General features: G+C 35.2%; 2 protein-coding genes across 3 annotated transcripts; both read right to left on the bottom strand.

The window, feature by feature from the left end:
• Positions 1-8,282: 8,282 nt before the first annotated feature.
• On the bottom strand, positions 8,283-8,966 carry LOC112005033 (uncharacterized). Its single transcript, XM_024037285.1, has one exon. It carries the CDS (start codon positions 8,964-8,966, stop codon positions 8,283-8,285), a length of 684 nt encoding a protein of 227 aa, XP_023893053.1.
• A 2,531-nt stretch (positions 8,967-11,497) lies between these two features.
• Positions 11,498-24,241, bottom strand: LOC112033322 (polygalacturonase). 2 transcript variants are annotated; one of them, XM_065764698.1, is made up of 5 exons: positions 24,216-24,241; positions 19,863-20,274; positions 12,528-12,817; positions 12,195-12,420; positions 11,498-11,719 (listed from the first exon to the last, which is right to left on the bottom strand). In XM_065764698.1, the coding sequence occupies exons 1-5, from the start codon at positions 24,239-24,241 to the stop codon at positions 11,498-11,500; spliced, it is 1,176 nt and encodes a 391-aa protein (XP_065620770.1). The 2 variants fall into 2 exon arrangements, with proteins under 2 accessions (XP_065620770.1, XP_065620769.1); XM_065764697.1 differs by lacking the exon at positions 24,216-24,241 and having other exon boundaries at positions 19,863-20,303.
• Between the last annotated feature and the right edge of the window lie 1,039 nt (positions 24,242-25,280).

Genomic DNA, 25,280 nt, shown 5'->3' with positions numbered 1-25,280 from the left:
CTCTCTCTCTCTCTCTCTCTCTCTCTCTCTCTCTCTCTCTCTCTCTCTCGCTACACCCATCTCTCTGGCCTTCTCTTCCAAATCACAAAACCCATCCGCCACAGCTCCGATCCACCAAACGCCACCGCTTCGCATCCGCATACGATCCACAGCTCCGCTCCGATCCACCAAACACCACAGCTCTGCATCCGCATCCACCAGCTCTGCATCCGATCCACCGCTCCACATCCGATCCACAGCTCCGCTTCGATCCACCAAACACCACAGCTCCGCATCACTGATCCACAGCTCTGCATCCACAGCTCAGCCGATCTCCGAGCTCCGATCCACCACGCTGAAACCGATCTCCGATCTACGGTCTGATCCAATCTTCGAGCTGATCTACGCCACCAAACGCCGCAGCTCCGATCCACCACCAAATCTCAGCCGATCTCCAAGCTCCGATCCACCACGCTGAAACCGATCTCTGATCTACGCTCTGATCCAATCTCCGAGCTGATCTACGCCACCAAACGCCGCAGCTCCGAACCACCGCTTCGATCCACCACCAAATCTCAGCCGATCTCCGATCTCCGTGTTTGTGTATCTCTGTGGTTTTTTTTTTTTTTTTTAAGCAAGTGTATCTCTGTTGATTTGTCTGGATGTGTTTGTGTGTGGATGTGATTGTGTGCATCTTAGGAAAAAGAAGAAGATGAGAAGTTAGTTTACTGAGTTTGTTGAGCCGAAGAAGAGAGAGAAAAAAACGAGCGAACGGAAATTATTAAAATATTCTTTACACGAGCTACAGTAACCGTGTATATTTACATGGTTACTGTAGTTCGTGTAAAGAAATATACATTTTTATACAATTTTAGAAGAGTTGATGGAGAGCAATACACGGTTACTGTAGTTCGTGTAAAGAAATACACATTTTTATACAATTTTAGAAGAGTTGATGGAGAGCATTTTTGAACAAAAATGTGTAAAAACTTTGTTTTACATGATTTTACATGCTTTTAAAGGTACTGATGCGAATGCTGTAACATGGATATTTTTTTGCTTAAAAGATGTAAAATAGACTACATTTTATATTTGGGGAGATTTTACATGATCTGATGGGTTGCTCTCATGACCAGTTCAAAATGACTGTGTAAAATGTGTCGCTATTTGTCAACATTTATGTCTCTAGCCGAAAGTGAGTTCACTGGATTTTCCATTGAAATGTCAGATAATGTTGCCACCCACTGCCAACATTTCCTATTTATTGCAGATAAAAGATTGCTGCACTGACTTTGCTACGAATAGTCTAACTTTTTTTGTGATTAGGTAAATAAGGAGCCAATGTAAGAATAAGTCTAGTGACAATTATCACTTTTTTACTAATTATAACTCGCCATATGATGAGTTGTGATATTTGTTATGCTAACATGTATGACACTAAACTTATTCTCAATGTAATCCCCAATATGAATTCTATGGGCGGCCACTAGGTCAACATGGCAATGGGCAACAATTAGGCATAGTGTAATCTAAACTATGCAGCCAATTGACCCTATAACGAGATGTGATGTATGTTATGATAATGTGATATTAAGATGTTTGGTTTATTTTATTTTTTTAATAATATCATAATTTAAAATTACAAAATATATCATATCATTTTAATTTCATCACATTTTTAAATAATGTAATGTTATATTCTTATATTGAAATTATATTAATGTAAGATTACAATAATGTAATATTATGGCGCAATATAACGTTACAGTAAACCAAATGTTGCCTAAATGTATGTGGAATGTTCATTTCCTTTTGGTTCAAAAATCAAAAACTATGTCTTGGGCCTAAACTATGTCACTAATGGGTGAGATATGGAGCCTGCTTTGATCAAACTTCATTTTTGACTTGTTGAGCTAGGTTTTTTTCTGAAAAGAAAATAAAGGCAGGGGTTGGTAGGCCCTTTTAGGAGTAATGAACTCGGAGAGGATTGAAATTACAAGCTTCCCATGATTGGTCCATTTTACTTTTTATAAATGCTTCGATAGAAAAAAAAAAAAAAAAATGACTATGAATATACATATGTTTTTTTAATCTCTTGTTTGGCTCACATAGAAAATCATCAAGATTTCTTGTAATTTTAACTAAATATATGAACCCAAATATTTCATTTATGAAATAGACACATAATAGAAAAATATTTTTTCTTTTTTTGGGTGGGCAAGGTAAGATCTATGAGCCTCAAATAGGAAAACAGGTCCCAAATTAGAATCTACACAAAAATAATTAAGGGAAGACAAATGGTTTAAGTGAAAAATATCATTTGACAAAAAGTTATCAACCGGAATGCCAATAACAATTAGCCAATGGTGTGGAATTGTTGATTAAACGACATCAAATAGAGAGTAATTATGTTTTTCTTTTCAATGATAAACATGATGGTACATTTTCCTTGAAGTAATATCAATTTCACTTGAACTCACTACAAAAGTCTATCTATATAATATCTAAAAGCTGAAGCATAGTATTTATTGTTGTTACACTATTGTTAAGCCACATTAATGTATCCTTTTTGTCCACTTTGGTTCATTAGGTCTATTTCGGTTATTTTGGTCCACTTTGGTCTATCCGGTTCACTTTGGTCTATTGTAGTCCACTTTGGTCCATTTTGGACTAGGCCTTAAATTAATTCTTTTGTTGGTTGCCTTTTTCAGTTTCCAGCTCAAGTTTTTTATTTTTCTTAACTTTTGGGTTGAAAAGTATGAAATTTTATTCTACTTGAGAAAAATTCTTTAGTTTTGGGCTAAAGAATACAAACAAAATAGGTATTAGTAACTATATATACAAGCCCTAAAAAAGAAATAAATTTGATATTCACAAGATTACTTTAAAATTTAAGTGACAATAATATAGGCATTATACCTTATATTTGAAAAGGACAAAAATGCTACAATTCTAAACTTATATAATAATTTAAATTTAATGTAACATGTTATATATGTTCTATAGAATGAGTGTGTACAACTTTTTTTAATATTCTTAGATATGTTCAAATTAATCAACCGGTATTTTTAAATTTTTTTTAAAAATCATTTTAATAACATCTTTTGAATGCATACATTATACTTTTTTTTTTAAAAAAAGGAATACAGTCAACTTTTATTAAGAAAATCTAGCAATATCAGCTAGTACAGTAGAAACAAATGGTGGTGGAACAGTCTCCATCCACACCGAAAAATCAGAAATACTAATGGAATGTCTCACTAAGTTATACCCTACTATATTACCCTCTCTCTTTACATGAGAGTAGAGTAATTGATTAAACAAACTAGCATTACATTTGATATCCTCAATTAATAAACCAAAGGAAGACAAGTAAGTGATGTTATTTCTCAAAGCATTAGACAACACCTGGGAGTCTATTTCCAAAATTGCTCAGTTAAAACCTAACTCAGCTGCAAATTTCAGAGCTGATGAGGTAGCCACAGCTTCAATCTCCATGGGTGTGTACTGCTATGGCAAGAGTTTAGACATAGAAGCCAAGACTAAACCGTTACTGTCTCGGATCATTACTCCATAGCCCGATTTTTTCTGCTCCTTGAAAATGGCTCCATCACAATTTATCTTCACCAGTTCAGGACTTGGAGGACGCCACTTAGCCCAGAAACAAGTGAGAGTAGGTCGAGTGATGGAAAGCGTAAGTTGGGTGACTACAAACTCAGCTACACGCTCCTTTGCTGATGATGGAATCTGATGGACATTTAAGCTTGGTTGGCTCACACGCATTTGGTTCCTTTGGGTCCAAATTAGCCACACCGGCGTTGCAAACAGCTCCAAATTGTGATCCTTTGTGATGAGCCATGAAAGCAATTCCTTGAAGTCCACAAAGGTGTGTCATCTTTGACAATGCTGAAATGGTTCTTCTTCCCACTTAGCCCGGAAACAAGTGAGAGCAGGTCGAGTGATGGAAGGCATAGGTTGGGTGACTACAAACTCAGCTACACGCTCCTTTGCCGACGACAGAATCTGATGGATATTTAAGCTTGGTTGGCTCACACGCACTTGGTTCCTTTGGGTCAAATTAGCCACACTGACGTTGCAAACAACTCCAAACTGTGATCCTTTGTGATGAGCCATGAAAGCAATTCCTTGAAGTCCATAAAGGTATGTCATCTTCGGCAATGCTGAAATGGTTCTTCTTCCCACACCACGTCCAGTTCGCTGCAATTCCAAAGAGCATGAAGTGCTGATTTGGGTTCATGTTTGCAGCGGTTACATGTTGGATTTTCGATGATAGTTCGCCTCACCAGATTCTCTTTAGTTGCAATGAGTTCCTATAAGCTCTCCACACCAAATTCTTGATTTTGTTCGATACCTGCAGAGATCAGATTGTTCGCCACAAAACCTTGTCATGCGCCATCTGATCTTCATCCCATTCAGCTTGTGTTTCAGCCTTCAAAATTTTGTAACCTGACTTGCTTGTGTACACTCCGTTGCTAGTGAATGGCCAAAATAAAGTGTCTTCAGCTGCGCACCTTGAGAGTGGAATTGACTTGATCAACTCAGCTTCTTGTGGGGAGAACAAACCATCTATCAAACCATGATCCCACTGCCTTGTGTCTCCATTAATCAAGATCTCCACTTTAGCATCAGCCATTGTGTCCACCCTTTGTGATTGAACTTGTGGCATATTTTTCCTTGGCAGCCAGTGGTCTTGCCATATACTCACTGCCTTCCCATTTCCAATCCTCCATTGGCAGCCCTTAAGTAATACCTCCCTTCCATGTAAGATGCTCCTCCAAGCATGAGAGCCACTACTTAAGCATTTAGCCTCCATAAAGGTATAATTTGGAAAGAATCACGCCTTAAAAACTTTGTGTAGCAATGAGTCTGGGTTTTTCAAAAGTCTCCATGCTTGTTTGGCTAACAAGGAGTCATTGAACATAGCAATGTCCTTAAACCCCATGCCTCCCTCCAATTTTGATTTGGTTAGTTCCTCCCACTTCAACCAATGGATCTTTATTATTTTTCCTCTTTGCCCCCACCAAAGTTTCTTGATCATGGTTTCAATTTCATGGCAAAGACCCAAAGGTATTTTGAAGCACCCCATAGCATAAGTTGGGATGTCTTGTATAACCGCTTTAATGAGCACCTCACAACCAGCTTCAGACAAGAGTTTTCCTACCCATCCTTGTAATTTTTTCCACACCTTCTCCTTGATAAAATTGAAGCCTTATTTCTTTTTTATACCCACCAATGATGGCAACCCAAGGTATTGTTCAAAATTCACAATTTCATGTATACCCAAGGCAGCCATTATTTCTTATTTTGTTGCTTTCGTGATAGATTTGCTAAAGAAAATTACTGTTTTGTTTTTATTCACCTTTTGGCCCGACTCCTCTTCATATTTCTCAAGGATAGAAAGGATTTTCCTGCATTCATCACCACTTGCCCTGCAAAAGAGGAGGCTATCATCTGCAAACAATAAATGGGTTAGTGCTGGGCCTCTCCGGCAAAGAAGGAAGCCCTTGATTTCTACCGAAATTGTTGCTTGTTGGATTAGTCCATGGAGCCCCTCGATGCAAAGTAGGAAGAGGAAAGGTGATAGTGGGTCACCTTGGCAAATACCTCTAGTGGGTTGGATAAAACCTTGAGGTTTGCCATTGATCAAAATGGAGTAAGATACTGTTTTTACACATGCCATGATTAACCCTATCCGCCTCTTATTAAAACCCATTTTTTCAAGGTAACCCCATTCCACCCAGTCATAAGCCTTACTCATATCAAGTTTAATAGCCATATACCTCATTTTCCCTGAATTCATGTTGTTCAAGCTATGTAGAGATTCAAAAGCCACAAGAATGTTATCATAAATCAATCTATTCTTGGTAAAAGCTGATTGGTGCTTAGTGATGATGGTGGGTAGAATATTTTTAAGTCTATTTGCTAGGACTTTGGTGAAAATTTTGTAGAGGACATTGCACAAACTAATTGGATGATATTGGGTGACAAATTCCAGGTTTTTTTATTTTTGGGATCAATGTAATGAAGGTGTGATTTATTGGATGAGGGATTGTACCTGTGTTGAGCCACGAGAGGACTGAATTTGTTACATCCCTATCAACCACCCCCCAAAAGTGCTGATAAAAATAATGGTGGCGTGCCATCGGGTCCTAGTGCTTTAAGGGGGGCCATTTGCTTGAGGGCTTCCTTTACTTCATCATCTCTAAAGAGAGCAACAGGGGCTGCATTCATATGGTCGGTGATGACATTAGGGATGTGGTCCAAATCTGCTCCTTGTGCATTCAGCTTTGAAAAGGTGAAGAGGTCCTGATAGTACTTAATTATAAGGGCTGCTATGTCATTCAGATCCACCATCCGAATATTTGATTCATCCATAATCCCATGAATAACATTTTTTCGGAATCTCCTAGTGGCTCGGCAATGGAAGAAACTCGTATTTCTATCTTCATTCTTTAGCCAATGTGTGCAGGATCTTTGGCTCCACATGTGTGCTTCCCTATCCAAGAGGATGTTTATTTCCTCTTTGAGTGCTCTAACCCGTGTGTTCAGCCCCGTTACTTGTGCTTCTTGTTCGGCTTGAATCAAAAGTTCCTTTTTCTTGGCCAACTCCTTTTTCACATTTCCAAAAATGTTATAATTCCACCATTCAAGATCACGACCACATTTATCAACCATTTTCAAGATATCACTTTCACTAAAGCCATAAAGGTAAGATGACCACAAAGCTTCCACCACTTCACCACAACACTCATTTGATAACCACATCTCTTCGAATCTAAATAATTTCCTTCTTGATGGAATTTCCAAACCTGAGAGATTAATGTATAGAGGCATATGGTCTGATAAAGTATAATGGAGATGGTGCACAATTGTACTTGGGAACTTAAGAAACCAGCTTGCACTGACCACACCTCGATCCAGTCTCTCCCAAATAAAATGTCCATTTACGAAGTGCTTGCTCCATGTAAATCTGTTTCCCACAAAGCCAAGATCAAGAAAACCGCACTCATCCAATACATCCCTAAATAGCTACATCTGACCCTGATTTCTTGTTGCACCCCAAGTTTCTCTTCCTATCTAACTATCTCATTGAAGTCACCTACACACAACCATGGGATATCGGGATGGTGATTAAGACTTCGCAGACTATCCTATGCTTCATCTCGCCTTGAAGTGTCTGGTTCACCATAAAACCCTGTGAATCTCCATTTGTTAAGGGAGCCTTTGTCAATCCAGGTATCAATATAATACTTGGATGAATCTGACACCACCAAATTAACTGAGGCTTTCCAAAAAAGAACCAAACAACCACTGTGCCCCACTCTCGGTACCACCCATTTATTTTCAAAGTCTAGGTTTTGTTGGATCATATCTAGCCTTGCCTCTTCTGCCAGTGTCTCGACAATGAACACGACAGAGGGGTCTTTTGCCCGGATTATTTCTCCAAGCTCCTTCCCTGTACATAGGTTCCCAAGCCCGCGACAATTCCACACTATACAATTCATGGCGACTGGCAAGGCTAGGTGTCAACCTCTGCCAATTTGATACCGGCATCCTCCTCACTCCTTAAAACCTGGTAGCGTTTATCTAGTAACTTTGAATGGTCATCATTGAGTGTCACTGTTCTCTTCCCCTTACTCGGTTTGCCATGTGATAACTCCTCTATTGGTTTGTTGTTTATACGTACAACCCTAGTCCAACGTGGCTTGGTGGCTGGCGTAGAAATCTTATGGTTCTTTTGGTTGTCATGTGCAAGGAAGCTGATCTCATTTGGATTCAAGTCCTGTTTTAATTCGATAATAATTGCTGAGGGAATAAAACCCATCGGTTTTGGTTGTGCATGATTATCATCAAAGGATGCATGTGGACGTAGATCAGGGCAGGTGGGATTTCCTAATATGGCTCATTAAGGTGGATATCATGACTTTGCACAATTAGAGGATGGGCATTAATACGTTTAATTCCTGAGAATCGTTGGAGATATCTGGCATTTGAGACTTTAACTTCGCAACCGTCTGCCTTAACTCTAGGTTCTCCACGTCAACTGAATCACAACAGTTCTGTTCACCGGTATCATCTTTACTCAGCAGTGGTGCTCGGCGTTCCTCTACCTGAGCCTCCATCTGTTCTCTTATTTCCATGTTGGTTTTACTCCCCACCGTTCCCATCTCTCCCGTGGTCTAATTTTTCATTGGTCTAGATTTGTAGAAACCCAAAACTTGGATAACTTGTTTGCGAGAAAAGGAGAATAGTGCTGCCCTGAGATTTGGCCCGAATTGCTTCTATTCTTGATTAAGCAATCCTTCACTATTCAGCCAAATTTCACAATCCTTGTCGTCATGATCAAAACAGCCACACCAATAGCATATATTCAGTAATCTCTCATACTTAAAACTAACCCAAACCTGCTTTTCTTTACCAATCGAAACCAAACGTCCACGACATAAGGGACTGGTAACATTCATTGAAACTCTAACTTGGATGAAATTACCTCCCTCTGATTCCCTCAGATTGGCAGTAGGTATGGTGTTTCCCAATACCTCACAAATCTTCTCCGCTGCCCTCACATTCATAAACCTAATTAGGAGGTCATGTACTTGCACCCAAAAAGAAGTCCTATCAAGCTTGAGTTCGTCAACAGAGGAATTTGCTTCGTAACTTTCCATGACTACCAAATGTTTGTCAAAACTCCACGATTCACTTTGTAGCACTCTGTCCGCCTCCAATTTGTTATCGAACATAAACAATACTCTGTGGTCACCCAAGTGACGGACCCTAAATCCATTTTTTGAACGCCAAAGTGGAATGAAGGTTTTTGCCATAGCATCATTGTTCAATGCTCTTTTTGTGAGGAATTTTGAAACAATACTGAACTCTGGAGAGCTTAATTCCTCATCTAGGCAACAACCGGGACCTTCTTTTTCTGATAAAGTAAGACGATTCCAATTAGAGGTCAGATCATCCATGGTGGTGAGAAAAAAAACACCAAGCCACAATTGGATACAAAACTTCACTGTTTCCCAATACCCAAAAAAAAAAAAAAAAAAACCCACAAGAAAGTTATCCCAAGGAGTACTATCGCTTCTTTCTATGAAAGGGACAGTTTTTTTTTTTTTTTTTTTTTTTGTGTAAAAGCCGTGGTTTATATTTCTCAGATTTTTTTTTTCCTGTTAGGAGCTACTTATTTTTTAGTATGTAACTTGGTATAATTCAAAATGATTTTCCAAAAATTTTTTAGTTTAGTAAAACACAGGGAATTATTAGTTAGTGTTTTTTTCTTTTGGTTCTCGAAAAGAATGAGATAAAGGAGAGGAAATAACACCCCAAAGAATAAAGCTCCTTAACTGACAAAGGCAGCTCCTTAATTGCAGTCCCATTTAAATAAAGCTCACTTAACTGTTGCATGTTTTCTACAAAGTCTGGAATCACCTTGACATTGGAGCAACCAGAAAGAATAAGAATCTCAAGAGATTCTGTTTCAATCCTGCTTGGAAGACTTCTAAGAAGAATGCAATCTTTCAGATCCATAAAAATAAGCCTTTTGAGGACAACAACGGATGAGTGAACCTCAATCAAATTTGTACAACCTTCAAGATATATTTTTTTGCAAATTTGGAATCCCTGTGAAATTTCGGGTGTTTCTTAGATTTTGGGAATGACTGAGTTTGATGACTGTTAAATTGTTCAAAATCTGTTTGGAAAAGCAAGTTAGAATAATTAGCTTTAATTCACTATAGAATTTATTTCTTTTAAAATAATAAATAATATAAAAGCATTGAGGAAACTAAACTACCTCGACTCCCTCCCAAAGTAGTTGATTTATGCTAGGAGGCACAATTGGTTTCAATTGCCATCTAGCAAAAGATTCTGCTCCAATCTTTCTATGTTTGCAGTCCCTCAGATCCAAAATAGCAAGATTTCTCAAATTTCCAATTGATGAAGGCAGTTTTTTAATTGTAGTCCCATTTAAATAAAGCTCACATAACTGTTGCATGTTTTCCGCGAAGTCTGGAATCACCTTTAAAATCAAACCTAAGTCAACTACTATTTTGAGACAGTACATCAGCTTTATCTACATTTTCAAGGAAGGCAATGGACAAGGGTTTCTTGGTTAACTCCCCAACAAGACAATCAACAAGAGTTTTTGTCCTGAACTTTATATCATAACCATTCATTCCTCAGAAACCAAAGATTGTGTTTGAATTAATCATCCCATCTTGGGAACTCAGATCCATAGAAATAAAATGTTCCTGGCTTCCATGTAATTTCTCAGTAAGAGCAAGAGCTATTTTCTTCTTACCAAGCCTATCAGGTCCAACAAAATTAAACCATACATCTTGGGAACTCAGATCCATAGAAATAAGAACTCTAACTTTTTGATCTGTTTTGTGTTTTGATTTTGAAAGAAAACTTGTTAGAGTAACGGCAGACAGGGATGTGGGTTACAAAGCAGTAACGAATTGAACCTCGGGTGGGCAAAGTGTCAAAATTGAAATCACGGGTGAACACATAGAATTAGAGGCAAACCACAGGTGGGCAAAGTGTACTTATCCCAAAAAGATAATAACAATAATGCACCCTTCAATGTGGGGCATTTTCCTCACCAAGGAAAATATAGAATTCGGATGGACCACTTTACTATAATCGATTCGATTTGAAGCATTTCCTCACCAAGGAAAATCCAGATAGAATTCCTTGATTAAATTATTTTCATTACATTACTGAATATGCTTCGTTTTCTTGATATTACTAAATATGCTTCATGCGAGTAGTCATTGCAAAATGAAATCATTAAATTAAACAATTCGTCATACAAACACTCTGATAAGGGCTTCAATTTTCAACATTATATCCTAATTGCAAGGTCAAGCAGCTCCAAGAACGCCCAATGGACTAGCACTGCCACAGGCTTGAGCAATCAGCTTATCATCCAATGACCTACTACAATAATATTAATATACCACAAAAAATAACTAGTATACTTTCTGGCCATAGGATTGAAAGGACAAGAATTTAGATTCATTTTTTATCATTAATAAATACGGATTTTGTATTCCCCTCCCCTTTATAACATATCACACTGATAGTATACCAGAGGTATACGTCGTACTAACCGTTTAACCGATACTAATACTTTTTTAAAATGTATTGGATAAAATATTTGGTTGCACTTGCATATACAGGAGTTTTAACGAGTGTTTCAATCGATATAGATGTTTCAGCTGGAACAATAAAATAATTTTAAAAAATGTTATTTGAGCTAATACATTGCATTAATGTATTTAGGTGAATATTTGGTCTTATAAAATTGTAGATTTAAATTATATGTTTATAAACGTATAAATGTGTGTGTGTATATATATATATATGCATACGTGTACACACACATATATATAGTGCTAACTTTGAAATATTAAATCGGATTAACCAATATCAAAAAATTTCATTTCTTTTACCAAACTGAAATAGTCTCCAATACAACATTGACTCCCTTGCTCTATAAGCAATTGATTGCGGGCTGGACAATACCAAAAGATGTGATAGATGCATAATTACATGAAGCTTTGGCTACTTGATTCTTGTAAGTGAGCATTATGTTTTTCACTGTTATTGCGGAGCATGGATTTCTTGGACTACAATTAAAATTCACAGCCACCTCTGTCGCTGAACTTCCATGAATGTCTTGGTATGTCACATTACTAATTTTTACACCAGAAGCCTGTTAAAATGGGAAAACAAATTTGCACACATCAATTCTCTACTTATTAATGGTAGTAGTATGCAAACTCTAACCTATAAAATAAAAAAAAAAATTAAAACTAACATCACCGTTTTTTATTTATTTTTTATTTTATTATTTTGATTTTGAAAGATGTATTACTAAGCAAAACTAAAAAAAAAAAAAATATATATATATATATATAAAGATTTTCTTGTTGCAAAGAAGGGGTTTAACTTGGGCCCAAACTGATGTAGACTAAAAGTTTAGGATGCCATAATAATGGGCCTAGCTGTATAATGGGTATTACTTATGAGCAATTTCTATGGTTAAAGTAAGGGGCTATGGAAACTAAAATTTATAAGAATCTATGTTGTGTAATCTTCTTGAACATGTTTAGGATTTTTCATAAGTAAACAGATTATAGTTTAAAATTTAAACAACATTTGCATAAATATCCTTTGAAATATTGTACCTGATAAGGGCAATCTTTAGAGGGGCAGTAATTTTGATCAATTATAATAGGATTCTGGACATTCACCATATTGACATGTTCGAAAATAATGTTCCTAGCAAACTCATTGCTAGGCCTTGGCCAAGATTTAATCCTCACCCCATTCTGAGTACCGGTAAAATTTGTTGTTGTAATTGTCACGTTTTGGACACCAGTCTCTTGCTGGTTTTTGCCTAAACTCCCAATGCTGCACCAACAAATTGCACCCATGACAAATTTGGCATCAAACTATAATATTGTTGTTATAGTTACATAATATTCAATAGATCCAAAAATAGATAAAAATTTCTTTACCTGATTCCATGCCCTGGTCCACATGCTACATTCTCAATCCACATATTAATGGTACCAGGTCCAACTGAGATGCAATCATCACCCGTTTGCATATTAGAGTTGAGAATTGTGACATTGGAAGATAATTGAACATGAATGCCATTGGTGTTTATGCTATTTCCGGCGGCGATGACCCTGACACCTTGCATATTCACGTTGTTGCAGGCATTGACGACAATATGAAACATTTGACTGTTTATGGAGGTTAATCCACTAACCACGATGTTGTTCGAGTTGGTAAATTCTAATGTCTACTTACATACACATAAGAAAAGGTTAGCGGACATGGTAGGCACATTACAAATCAATATAAGAGGAGGGAGCTTTCACAAAAAAAAAAAAACAAAAAAACAAAAAAAAAAACAAAACAAAACAAAACAAAGTCAAAATACACTAAAAAAATATTAGGAGGTGCAATAAACTTTATTGTAGTGGGAATCTAGGGAAGAAAAGAAATAAGCCAATGAGAGTCCATAACTCCAAGTTTCATCTGAGAGGAAACCGAAAGCAATCTCAATTTGTTTTCCCTTACAATTCTCCAAAACAACGTTCTGCGTACTACTTGGATTCCCCTCAAAAAACTTGGAATTTATCTAAAAAATGATCATCTTCAAATTACTAACGGAAAGGGGAATGGTGAATCCAAGTCAAGAATCCGAAATGGGAATGCAGTAGGAGATGGGGCGGGCATAATCTTCCTATCAAACTAATCATATAGGAAGATTACCGACTGAAAGAGACTCCACAAACAAAGATTCATGACCTGAACTGATAGAGATTCCACAAACAAAGCTTACCGACTTGACCTTAAGAAGGTTTGTATCCTTTGGATTATTGGGATCTAAGAGTATCTCTCTAAATTAACGATGAGCATGACTATATAGGGCTATTCAATTAAATATGTGGACCTTTAATGGATGGACCGTCAATGCAATGAACAAAAGCCTAAGCATGTTGTTTTGACCTTTGACATTCCCATTAATTTTTCCGCATGTTTGCTGGTACACAGAAATAAATATTATACTCCATGTACATGGGATTATTCCCAAGTATCCTATATACGATTTCTTTAAAAATGGCTTTTTGTGGCATTAGTGAAAAATATCAATGTGACAAAAATCCCGATTCTCATGAAAAAAAAAAAGTGACAAAAGTCCCCTCCAAAACAAGGAAGACCGAAATCAGTTATTAGTTCAAACCAAAAATCAAAAGGAAAAGCACTCCACTTTCCCCTAGAAAATCATAACCAGACCCAGTTGGTTACCTAGAAAATGAAGGGAATTTATTTTAAAGACTAAAATGGAGTAAACTAATATATGGAGGACCTAAAATATCACCATGAAGTTCTGGCAAACAGGCTGGGTCGGGTCAAAAACAAGTCATCCTAAATGGGTTGCCAGACTGGATTGATCAGATCGGATTACTTGTCTATCTGTATTTTTTCACAAACAAAATATAAATAAATAATATGTCAAAAATTACAAAATACTCAAAAATAAAAGTTCAATAATACAATTTTTCTTTAAGTTTACACAATTTATTATGGCGTTAGTTAAATATTTCACATACCGTGGCTCCCAAAGGACAACTTTTGCCAGAGGACTTGCAAACCCAAAAGCTAGTACCTTGCCCATCAAGAATCCCATTGCCAGATACTGTAAGCCTATCAATATGCTGAAACACAACACAGTATGCTTTATTTCCAAGAACTGTATAGTCCGATGGAGGCACAAGGGTCCCAATAAGCATAACGTTAACTTTGTTTTAGCATGGTCCAATAAAAATTACTTGCCCGAGAGCAAACTTCCCTGCTGGTACATAAATAGTGGCAGGCTGCATGGAGGCACAAGCTTTTGTCCATGCACTAAGAAAAGCTTGAGCTGAGTCTGTTTTCCCATCTGGTTTGGCTCCATAACTCACTACATTGTATATCGTAGGATCAGCTAGCACCAAGGAAATGAACATAGAGAGAAGTGCAAGGACAAGACAAATTATGGCAGGGAATGTCATTTTGGTTTTGTTTGGATGTGCAACTAATGTGTGTTTGTGACTTTATATGAGTCAAAGAGAGAAGAAATAACTTAGGGAGTTTAGTAGTTGAGGGAGTTGAAACGTGAGAGGGTATTTTATTTATAGCATTAGAATGCACATTTAGTTTTGGGAAAATGGTAAGGCCACAAATTATTTTATAAACTATTTTACAAAGTGTATGTTGATATGGTGAGTGATTGTTGATAAGTAAAAAAATGATGTTAATGGTGAGTTAAGATGAGAAACAATAAGAATTTGTCATAACAATAGTTGCTAAAAATGTTGTAAAATAGTCTATAACTATAACATTACCCTTAGTTTTAAGAAAGTGTAGACATAAATTTAAAATTTGATAACAAATTTCACACTTGGTTGATGTGACAAATTGTTAGTGATTGGTAAATAAGTAATATATAGCAATGGTAGGTTTTAATAAGAACTAATAAAAAATTTGGCAACTTAGCTGTTGTGAAAAATATTGTGAAAATTTTTGTGTTTGTAATATTGCTCTTAATTTATCACTTTTTAGAGTGTTAGCTAGCAAAAGTTGAATAAAATATGATTTTATCTCCCAAAAAGATCGGAAAAAATAGGGATGTACATTTTAGATGTTTTTAATGGAAAGAATAAGATGTGCTAATTGAACTACAAACCTCTTAAAAAATTTCTCACTTTTTTATTTTGATTATAGATTTGAAATGTAATAATTATGATAGTTATTTATAGACATTTATTTTTGTTGTGATTGTATGTGCAATATTAAATTTGAAATTGGATAATTATTGTAGTCATTAATAAGTGTTTAGAAATTTATTTTTTTTTTTAAACTAACTAACCATTTATGTTTTTCCTTTCCTAATCTCTCTCTTTCTCCCCTTCTTAATTCGTATATGGGTTTGATTAATGTATGTTTTAAGTCATTTATTAATCATTTATTTTAGGATAAATTGCAAATTACACCACTAACGTTTGGGGTTACTTGGATTGTATACCCAAACGTTTCAGAACTTGGATTTTACACCCTGAAGTTTGGTTCTGTTAGCAATTCACCTTCCACAGTTAGCTTTTGCTTTTAACTTATACATCACCATGCTGACATGTTTTATTTTTGCCAAATCAACCTCAAAACTACCGGTTTCAATGAAAAGTAAACGCTGACCTGACATACACAAAATAAAATCCTAAAATTACACCGTTTCAGCATAATTTCTAAAATCCCAAACTAAAACTCACAAAGGCAACTCCCTCCCACCTCGCACGGTAGAGACCCATCGTGAATGGCTCCACAGTAGTAGCCATAGTGGTGGTCACAGTAGCAGCCGCAACGGCAGCCACAGTGAGTATCATTGCAACAAATTTACAAATAAAATAGTTCAAGTTAAACTTCTTCAGTGAAACCCATTAGATTTGAACAATCAAGTCAAGGGAACTAAATGGTATGAAGGTCTAATAAAAAGAAAAGTGAATGATAATAATACAAATATTACCATGCTTCTAAAAGAAGCAAGAGTTTATGGTTTTCATTTTTCATTGAAACTGCGTAGTTTTGTGGTTGATTTGGCAAAAACAAAACATGTCAGCATGGTGAAGTGTCAGTTAACAGCAGAACTAACCGTAGGAGATGAATTGCTAATGGAACCAAACTTCAGGGTGTAAAATCCAAGTTCTAAAACTTTAGGGTGTGAAATCCAAACAACCCCAAACGTCAAGAGGGTAATTTGCAATTTGCCCTTTATTTTAGGAAACATTTTATGGAAAATTGAAATGGCTGAAAAAGTTAGTTACTTTTTCAATTTTCCATACTAAGATAATTAAGACATGATAATAAATGCATTTATCTCATTCAAAAAAAAAAAAAATCCTCAGAATATTTTGACATAAATGTAAAACGTTGGGTTGGTTTCAAGTTATATTGGTATAACTTTAAGAAATATTACACCACCTAATATTTTTTAATTGGATATTAATTTTGACAAATTTACTGTTATATTACATTATCTTCGTATATTTTTATGCTTGTAAGCAGTTACAAGTAAAGGAATTCCAGTACCTTATACTAGCTTACAGTTGAACCCTTACCCCAATACCCAATTGGACTTGTTCTGTACTGACAATCTCTCCTTTCAATGCACGACTCTCAGTATATGACTAACCAATTCGATGCGCAGATCCCAGTATGCAGCTTACACACCAACTTGAGAAGGATGTTGGCTGCAAAGTTCTTCAATTCATCAATACGATGAAAATCACAAAACTCCTTGGTTACAAAAACCCTACGGTATACAAGCACAGCAACTTCTTGAATAGAAAGATAAACTAGGGCATATGTCTTTGGTTCACAATATGCTTGTGAAAAACTTTTGCATTGAGGTGCATCAACTGTGACAGCCCTTAAAACAATTCTTATATATATTTAGGATTGTGAGAAAAGAAAACCCAAACATCTATCCACAAATTGGATGAAAATCAGAACTGAAAATCTAATTTTCTTAAATCTCGATAGATACCCTAGCTATCGAGCAGCTATTAAGCATCAAGCTTAAACGGTATTTTAAACCTCAATAGATACTAGCTGTTGAGTTTAAAAACCCAGCACTTTTTCACTTGATTCTTAGACAGACTTGCATGGCTTTAACACTTGAATTTGAAACCTTGTTCCTTAAAGTATTAAACACATCCTACATCTACCCAATTACAAGTAAAGTGCGTTTTGTCAAAGAATTAGCCAATTCTATATTGATATATGTTTCTAACATGATTCACATATGTCCTAACACATATAGAGCATATAATTCAATGGTGGGATTTTCAAAATATGAATTTTATAACTAGTTATTGGGTGGTGTGATGTTGCATAGAATTACACTAGGTGCAACTTGAACCCAACTATATATATATATATATATATAGAATGCACATTTGTTCCATAGATTAAGACCTTAATAGAGTTTGAACTTAAGGGCACTTTTGGTAAACTGTCTGAGAATTATGATAAGAATAGTAATCTTTATTACTAGGAATATAATGTGTTGTAAGGATAAAATTGGCACATAACACTCATTTTCAATCATATTCGTTAGTTAGCATCATTTTCAAACTAATTAGCAAACTAACATCTCGAATTTTTTAAATTCGATTTCACTGTAGCAACTCGAGTCTCACAAACTTGAGTTCCATGTGAAATCGACTCTTTAACACTCGATCTCCCTAAATCAAAAAAGAAACCACAACACCCAATGAGATCAAAAATAGAATCACGAAGCAACAAACCTAGTGAGATTAAAACAGTAACATGAAGCAACAAACCCAGGCTCCAGGCAGTGGCTAGGACTGAATCCAGGCAGCAAACCCAAGCGGTGATCAAGATTAGGATGAGGTAACGGTGCTTTTGTTGGGTTTGGTTTTCCAGGTTCCGATCGGCGTGCTTGTTGGGTTTGGTTTTGCTGAAGTTGTTCGTGAAATTTGTTGTTTTAGTTTTGAGTAACTCGAGTTTTTAATACTCGATTTCCACTTGCTAACACATGAAAATCGAGTTTCCAAGACTCGAGTTGCTACAGTTTTAAGAGATTCGAGATGTTAGTTTGCTAATAAGTTCAAAATCTTGCTAACTAATAAATATTTTTGAAAATTGGTGTTATGTGCCAGTTTTCTCCATGTTGTAATGGAAAAAACTAAACTTATTCATATATTTGATTGTGAATTGTAATATTAGAATAAAACTTAAGATATCTTTTATGTAAAATTTTACTCATACAATTATATTTCCTAAAAAAAAAATATTTATAAAATTTGGGAGTGAGATTTGTTATTTTTGATGATTTTTTTTTTCATCATTGTTATTTGCATATGAAAAGTTTATTTATTTGGAAATATATTAAATTTTAGAAATTATTACACCTACTAAAAATTTTTAGAAATTATTTGGACCTAACGGTATTCTCTAAATTAATGATGAACATGATTATATAGGGCTATTCAACTAAATATGTGGAACTTATGGGATGGCCCGTTAATGCAAGTAACAAAAGCTTAAGCTTGTTGTTTAACCTTTGACATTCCCATTAATTTTTAAGCATGTTTACTTGTACACAAAAATAAATATTATACTCCGGAACATGGGATTATTTCCAAGTATCCTATATACGATGTCCTTAGAAATGGCTTATTTTGGCATTAATGAAATATTTCAATTTGACAATAATCCCCTCCAAAACCAGGAAGACCGAAATCAGTTAATAGTTTATACCAAAAATCAAATGGAAAAGCACACTACTTTCCACTAGAATATCCAAACCAGTCCCAGTTTTTTTTTTTTTTTTTGGAGAAAGAACCAGTCCCAATTACTTACCTAGAAAATGGAAAGAATTTATTTTAAAGACTAAAAGGGAGTGAATCAAGATATGGAGGACCTAAAAGACCACTATAAAGACCTGGCAAACAGGTTGGGTAAGGTCGGGTTCAGGTCAAAAATATGTTATCTTAAATGGGTTGCAACTTGCAAACGGGTTAGGTCAATTGATTTGGATTATAGGTATGGTTCTCAGAACCGGACCGGACCGGGAGGACGGACCGTGAGAATTGAGAACCGGGATGAAAATCGGTTTTTTAAGCCTAAAGAACTGGATTTTTTGTTAATTCCGTGAACTCTTAAAACCGGGGTTAGACCGCACGAACTGGTGAGAACCGTGCGGTCTAACCCCTTAGCAAATTTTTTTTTTTTTTTTTTATAAAAACAACTTAACACAATTTTATTCTACTTAATTAAATTATCCATCTTTTACAATGAATAAAAAATTTTATAATTAAAATCCTTCAAAGATATTCAACTTTACTTCAAAAATTAATCATAAATTTTAATGTTTTCATGGTTATTATTTTATTTTGTTAACTTTCTTATTTAATTATTAAATATATGCTTGAAAATCATTAAATTTCCCTTACATATATTGATATATTAGTCAATTTTGCTAGTTTTATAAATTTAATATCTATATTTAAGCGTTAATTAATTATTAAATTAATTATGAAATCATCACAGTTCGACCCCGGCTCAACCTCGATTCGACCTCAAAAATCTTGAACCTCTCCCTTTTACAGTTCAATGAACGGTCCGGGTTTGAAAACCTTGATTATAGGTCTATTCATATTTTTCACATACAAAAAATAAATAAGTAAATGAACAAAAAGTTACCCAAAAAAAAAAAGTTCAATAACACATATATTCTTAAGTTTAAACAATTTATTGTGGCGAAATATTTCACATACCGTGGCTCCTAAAGGACAACTTTTGCCAGAGGCCTTGCAAGCCCACAAGCTAGTACCTTGCCCATCAAGAATCCCATTACCAGATACTGCAAGCCCATCAATATGCTCAAACACAATCCAGTATGCTTTATTTCCAAGGACAGTATAGTCCGATGGGGCCACCAGGGTCCCAATAAGCATAACGTTAACTTTGTCGTAGCATGGTCCAATAAAAGTCACTTGCCCTAGAGCGAACTTCCCTGCTGGTACATAAATAGTGGCAGGCTGCATGGAGGCACAAGCTTTTGTCCATGCACTAAGAAAAGCCTCAGCTGAGTCTGTTTTCCCATCTGGTTTGGCTCCATAACTCACTACATTGTATATCGTAGGATCAGCTAGCACTAAGGAAATGAACATAGAGAGATGTGCAAGGACAATACAAATTATGCCAGGGAATGCCATTTTGGTCTTATTTGGATGTGAAACTAATGTGTGTTTGTGACTTTGTGTGAGTCAAAGAGAAAAGAAGTAAAGTTTAGTAGTTGAGGGAGTTGGAACTTGAGAGGGTATTTATAGCATTTGAATGCACATTTAGTTTTGGGAAAATGGTAAGGCCACAAACTATTTTATAAACTTTTTTACGAAGTGCATGCTGATATGGAGAGTGATTATTGATAAGTAAAAATTGATATTAGTGGTGAGGTAAGATGAAAACCAATAAGAATTTGGAATATCAATAGTTGGTAAAAATGTTGTAAAATAATCTGTATCTGTAACATTACTCTTAGTTTTAAGAAAATATAGACAAAAATTTAAAATTTGATAACAAATTTCACAATTGACTGATGCGACAAATTGTTAGTGATTAGTAAAAAAGTGATATATATCAATGGTGGGTTTAGATAAGAACCAATAAAAAAATGCAACTCAACTGTTGTGATAAATATTGTGAAAATTTTTGTGTCTGTAATATTACTCTTAATTTATCACTTTTTAGAGTATTAGCTAGCAAAAGTTCAACAAAATAAGATTTTATCTATAAAAAAAAAATACTCTTATTTTTATTTTTTATATTTCGATAGTTACAATGAGGGTAGAGGCATTTACATTCTAGATGTTTTCGATGGAAATACTAGGAGGTGCTAATTGAACTATACGGCTCATAAAAATTTTCTCACTCTTTTATTTTGTATATAGGTTTGGCTTACCTCTAGTACTTTTTTAACTAGGAAATTTTTTTTGTTTTAATAAAAAACCACCACATTACCCACTAACTAAATGAAAAAATGAAATTAAAACTCACTATCACTTGTCGTTGTATATTTAAAACAATAGGAGATGTTCAGTTAAAAAAGCAATGGTGGTAAGTCAAACTCTTTGTATATAAATTTGAAATGTAATAATTTATGATAGTTATTTATAGACATTTATTTTGGTTGTGATTGTATATGCAATATTAAATTTGAAATTGGATAATTATTGTAGTCATTAATAAGTCATTATTGTAGTCATTAATAAGTGATTGTATATGCAATACTAACTGACCATTTATGTTTTTCCTTTCCTGATCTCTCTCTTTCTCCCCTTCTTAATTCGCATATGGGTTTGGTTAATATATGTCTTTAAGTCATTTATTAATCGTTTATTTTAGGAAATGTTTTATGGAAAATTAAAATGGCTAAAAAAAAAATTAGTCACTTTTTCAATTTTCCATACTAAAATAATAAAGACATGATAATAAATGCATTTATCTCACTCAAAAAAAAAAATCCTTTAAAATATTTTGAGATAAATGGAAAAAGTTGGATTGGTTTCAAGTTACATTTGGTGTAACTTTAAGCAATATTACACCACTCAATATTTTTTAATTGGATGCTAATTTTGACAAATTCGCCGTTAGATTACATTATCTTCGTATATTTTTCATGCTTGCAAAATTTCAAGATTATCAATGATTAATAACTAGACATGTGACTCATGCCATTGCAATTGTTTAAATTCAAGTTTTTGTAGTTTAAAATTGAAAGCTCGGATTTGTGTAAATACACAAGAGCTTGTTTAGACCCTTAAATTAAAATAATGGCTAGATAGCTTTTACTCTAACTTATAATAAGTGCGGAATAAAAGTAAAAAAGAGCAAACAACCGTTATCACTACCCTAAGCTATATTCATACATTAACTAACAATAAAAGGAAAGCTTAAGAGTAGGGAAGAGAGTTGCAAACACAAAATAACACCGAAACGTGTTATCAAAGAGGAAACCGAAGAATTTGGCGAAAAACCTCTCTACAACCCTCCAAGTCGAAATCGATCCACTAGAGAATAAAGTTGGAGCACATGAATAACAAAATACCCTCCAAGCCTAGTCTACCCCATGTACTTGAGCCCTCCAAGCTCTTGCTACCAACTGGCTTCTCGAAACCTTGTCTTCTCTAGCCTTTCAGATCCTGCAATTCAACCCGATTTCATCTGTCAATGAATGACTCCTTCCAATGCTTCCTAATAGCACAAAAATCTCACTTGACACTCAGAATGGGTGTGGTAAGTGTTTGGGCTATCAACCTTTCAAAGATATAGAGATGGAGATGTAGGAGTTAAGGAAAATCACAAGAAAATGTGTAGATAATTGCGGGTATAACAATCTCTAACTCTCAAGTGCATTTTCTAGGTTTTTTTTTTTTTTCTAAAAAGCACTCCTTACAATTTGTGGGTAATAAGGGTATATATAGTGTGGGTAAAGACTTGGTAAAGCAAAACACAATTTTTTGCCAAACAGAATGTTTCGCGAGTACTTATAGGTTGGCCTTACCAGCGAGACACTCGCGAAAACCTCCAGGCTTGCATGACTCTTCACCTTCCAGTCATGTGCTCTACATGTGGGCTTCTCGCGAGACACTCATAACATCCACTTATTAAGCTTGAGTCTTCACACTCTCTCACACTTATCCCTTACAATCAAAAACCCGCATACATACAAGGAAATATGATTAAAGAAATTACAATCAAATTTGACACAGAATTAAAGTCAACAAAAAATAGTTGTAAATTACAATTTTACAATCTCCCTCTTTGGCTATTTCATGACAAAAGCCCTAAACAGACTCTAAACTTAAACGTGAGTTTGGGAACATAGGTAAAACTCACTCACACCTAATTCTAGAAGCTGTGAAGCACTTGCACCGTATACACCTGTATCTTGAAACACTTGCACATACAACAAACTTTCATTAAGCTCACAACAAGTAGAACACAAGGTATGTATGAAAACAAGTAAAATGCGATCAAGATACCAAAAGAAATATAAGCTACAGAGAATAACTTGATCAAACATGAACAATCATTAAGAAATGACTACAATGAACATTTATCCAGTAAATGATCATTCGGACACGCAATGTAATTAAAAGTAATGTTAAAATCAATTGCATGTCTGACAAGTATGATGCATTAAGGAAACTAAAGCAAAAACAATAAGCATTAAAGCGGCTATAAAAACCAAGATACACAAAAGTACTAAAGATAATTAAGTTTTAAACCAAAGTACTTAAAAGCTTTAAATGAAAGCAATGTAAATATCCAAAAGATATAAAAACTTAAAGTAAACTAGACTAGCCAAAACAATGGTTAGACTATCCAAAAGTTATAAAAACTTTAAATTAAACTAAGAAACCACCATAATAAACCAATGTATTCTAAGGTGTGCTAAACTGTGCTCCCCCTCAAGCTGTACTCCCCCTCAAAACTATCTCACCCTATTTGACCAGAATGGCCAAAGAGGCTAGAACTCCGCAGACTCCGACTCTTGCTGCTACTGTTGGTAAAGTCAGCCTTGAATTCCACTTTGTGATGCATTTGGAGAAGAGGTGGTAGATGTGACTACAGATTTCGATCTCCTTGTGTGTGAAGAGATCAAATAGAAATATGGACCTTGGTGTTGACAAGTTAGTCAAGTTCCTCACTAGGTAGAGGTTGAAAATCATAATGTAGGCCAAAGTTCGCATCTCATGAGTGAACGGAATGATGTGCAAGGCCTTCTTGTTGATTTTTCCACCAAGGACTTCCACAATTAGTCATAGTTTCTCCCTTCTCTCATCATATTGTAGGCATGTGTGTGGAGTCATTAGACGAACCTCCAGGATCTCTTGAATTGTCTCCATTGTGACATAGAGCTCTCTCCGTTTCAACCAGCAATTTATGCGATCCCCTTCCACAATGGAATTGGTATAGAATCCCCGAATGATTTCTTCATAGACATTGTCCATCGGGTTCAACAACTTTGAACATGTCCTTTCCTTGAACACTTCCGGAATGAAAGTGCCTTCTAAGGACTCTAAGTCCACAATCCTCTCTAAGATGATTGGGGCCCTCTTGTAGTGATCATTAAAGGACATGTCTGCATCATCGCTTTAGAACGAATTTAAGGAGGTGCATTGATGCTTTGAAGACTTCTTTGTGACTAATTTCTTAAGAGGAGACATCTGCAAAACAAACATAAATACAAAGAAACAAAGACGAACACAAACAAGGAAACAAATTTGATTGGATACAAGTTAGTCCATAAAAATGAACAAAAGTTCTAAAAGGAACATAAAAACATAAAACCTAAAGACACAAGACCATGTTTTAAGTGCTAAACATGTAACAATACTTATCTCGCATGAATGAAGTGCAAAACATGTCAAGTGATCAAGTGTGTGCATCAAATGTGCATGTAGTGTGCATATGTGATGCATGAGCAAAGTATGATCAAGTACTTATGGGGAAAAATGTGTAAAACTCACAACCAATGTTTAAATCATGTTAAGAATGTAAAAACATAGTAACCCCCAAAATTTGGTACTCATCGGAGTCCAAAACAACAAAATTCCATTTGGGCATTTCATCAAACACTTAGAGTGCATACAATCCATTAACATGTAAAACAATGCATGAACATGATGAAATCTTGCCTAAATACATGTTAAAATGCCACTTGGGGCCAACACAAACACACAAAACAAAAAAAAAAACAAAAACAAAAACAAAAACAAAATGGGACACAGCCCAATCAAGAAAAATTGAAAAAATTTTGCAAGAAAAATAAGTTTTTCCCAACCATTTCAAAAATAACCCAACCCTAGAAATCCTAGAGTCTAAGGATTCAAAAGTGAAAAAGTGTTGAAACATACCTTAGTTGAGTCTTAGTAGGGATTGATCTTAAGTTTTGGGTGAGTTTTTAAGAGAAAATGTGTTTTGGTTTGAGAGAGGCAAAAGAGGCAAAATGAAGAGGTTTGAAAAATTTTTTTTAAATTATTTGGTTTTAAAAATTGCAGAATCACGCTTTTCACAGGTAAGCTTCTCGTGAAGTTACTCGCAAAATAGCCACTGAAACATGCTAACAATTTTCCCAGGTAGCACTTTCTTGCGAGCTAGTAGCGAAACTCTCTGTCTAAATTTCA

Source organism: Quercus suber, unplaced genomic scaffold (genome assembly GCF_002906115.3).
Source record: "Quercus suber isolate HL8 unplaced genomic scaffold, Cork oak 2.0 scaffold_578, whole genome shotgun sequence".
In the NCBI taxonomy this organism is placed as follows: Eukaryota; Viridiplantae; Streptophyta; class Magnoliopsida; order Fagales; family Fagaceae; genus Quercus; species Quercus suber.
This window is presented reverse-complemented; position numbering and strand designations above follow the sequence as displayed.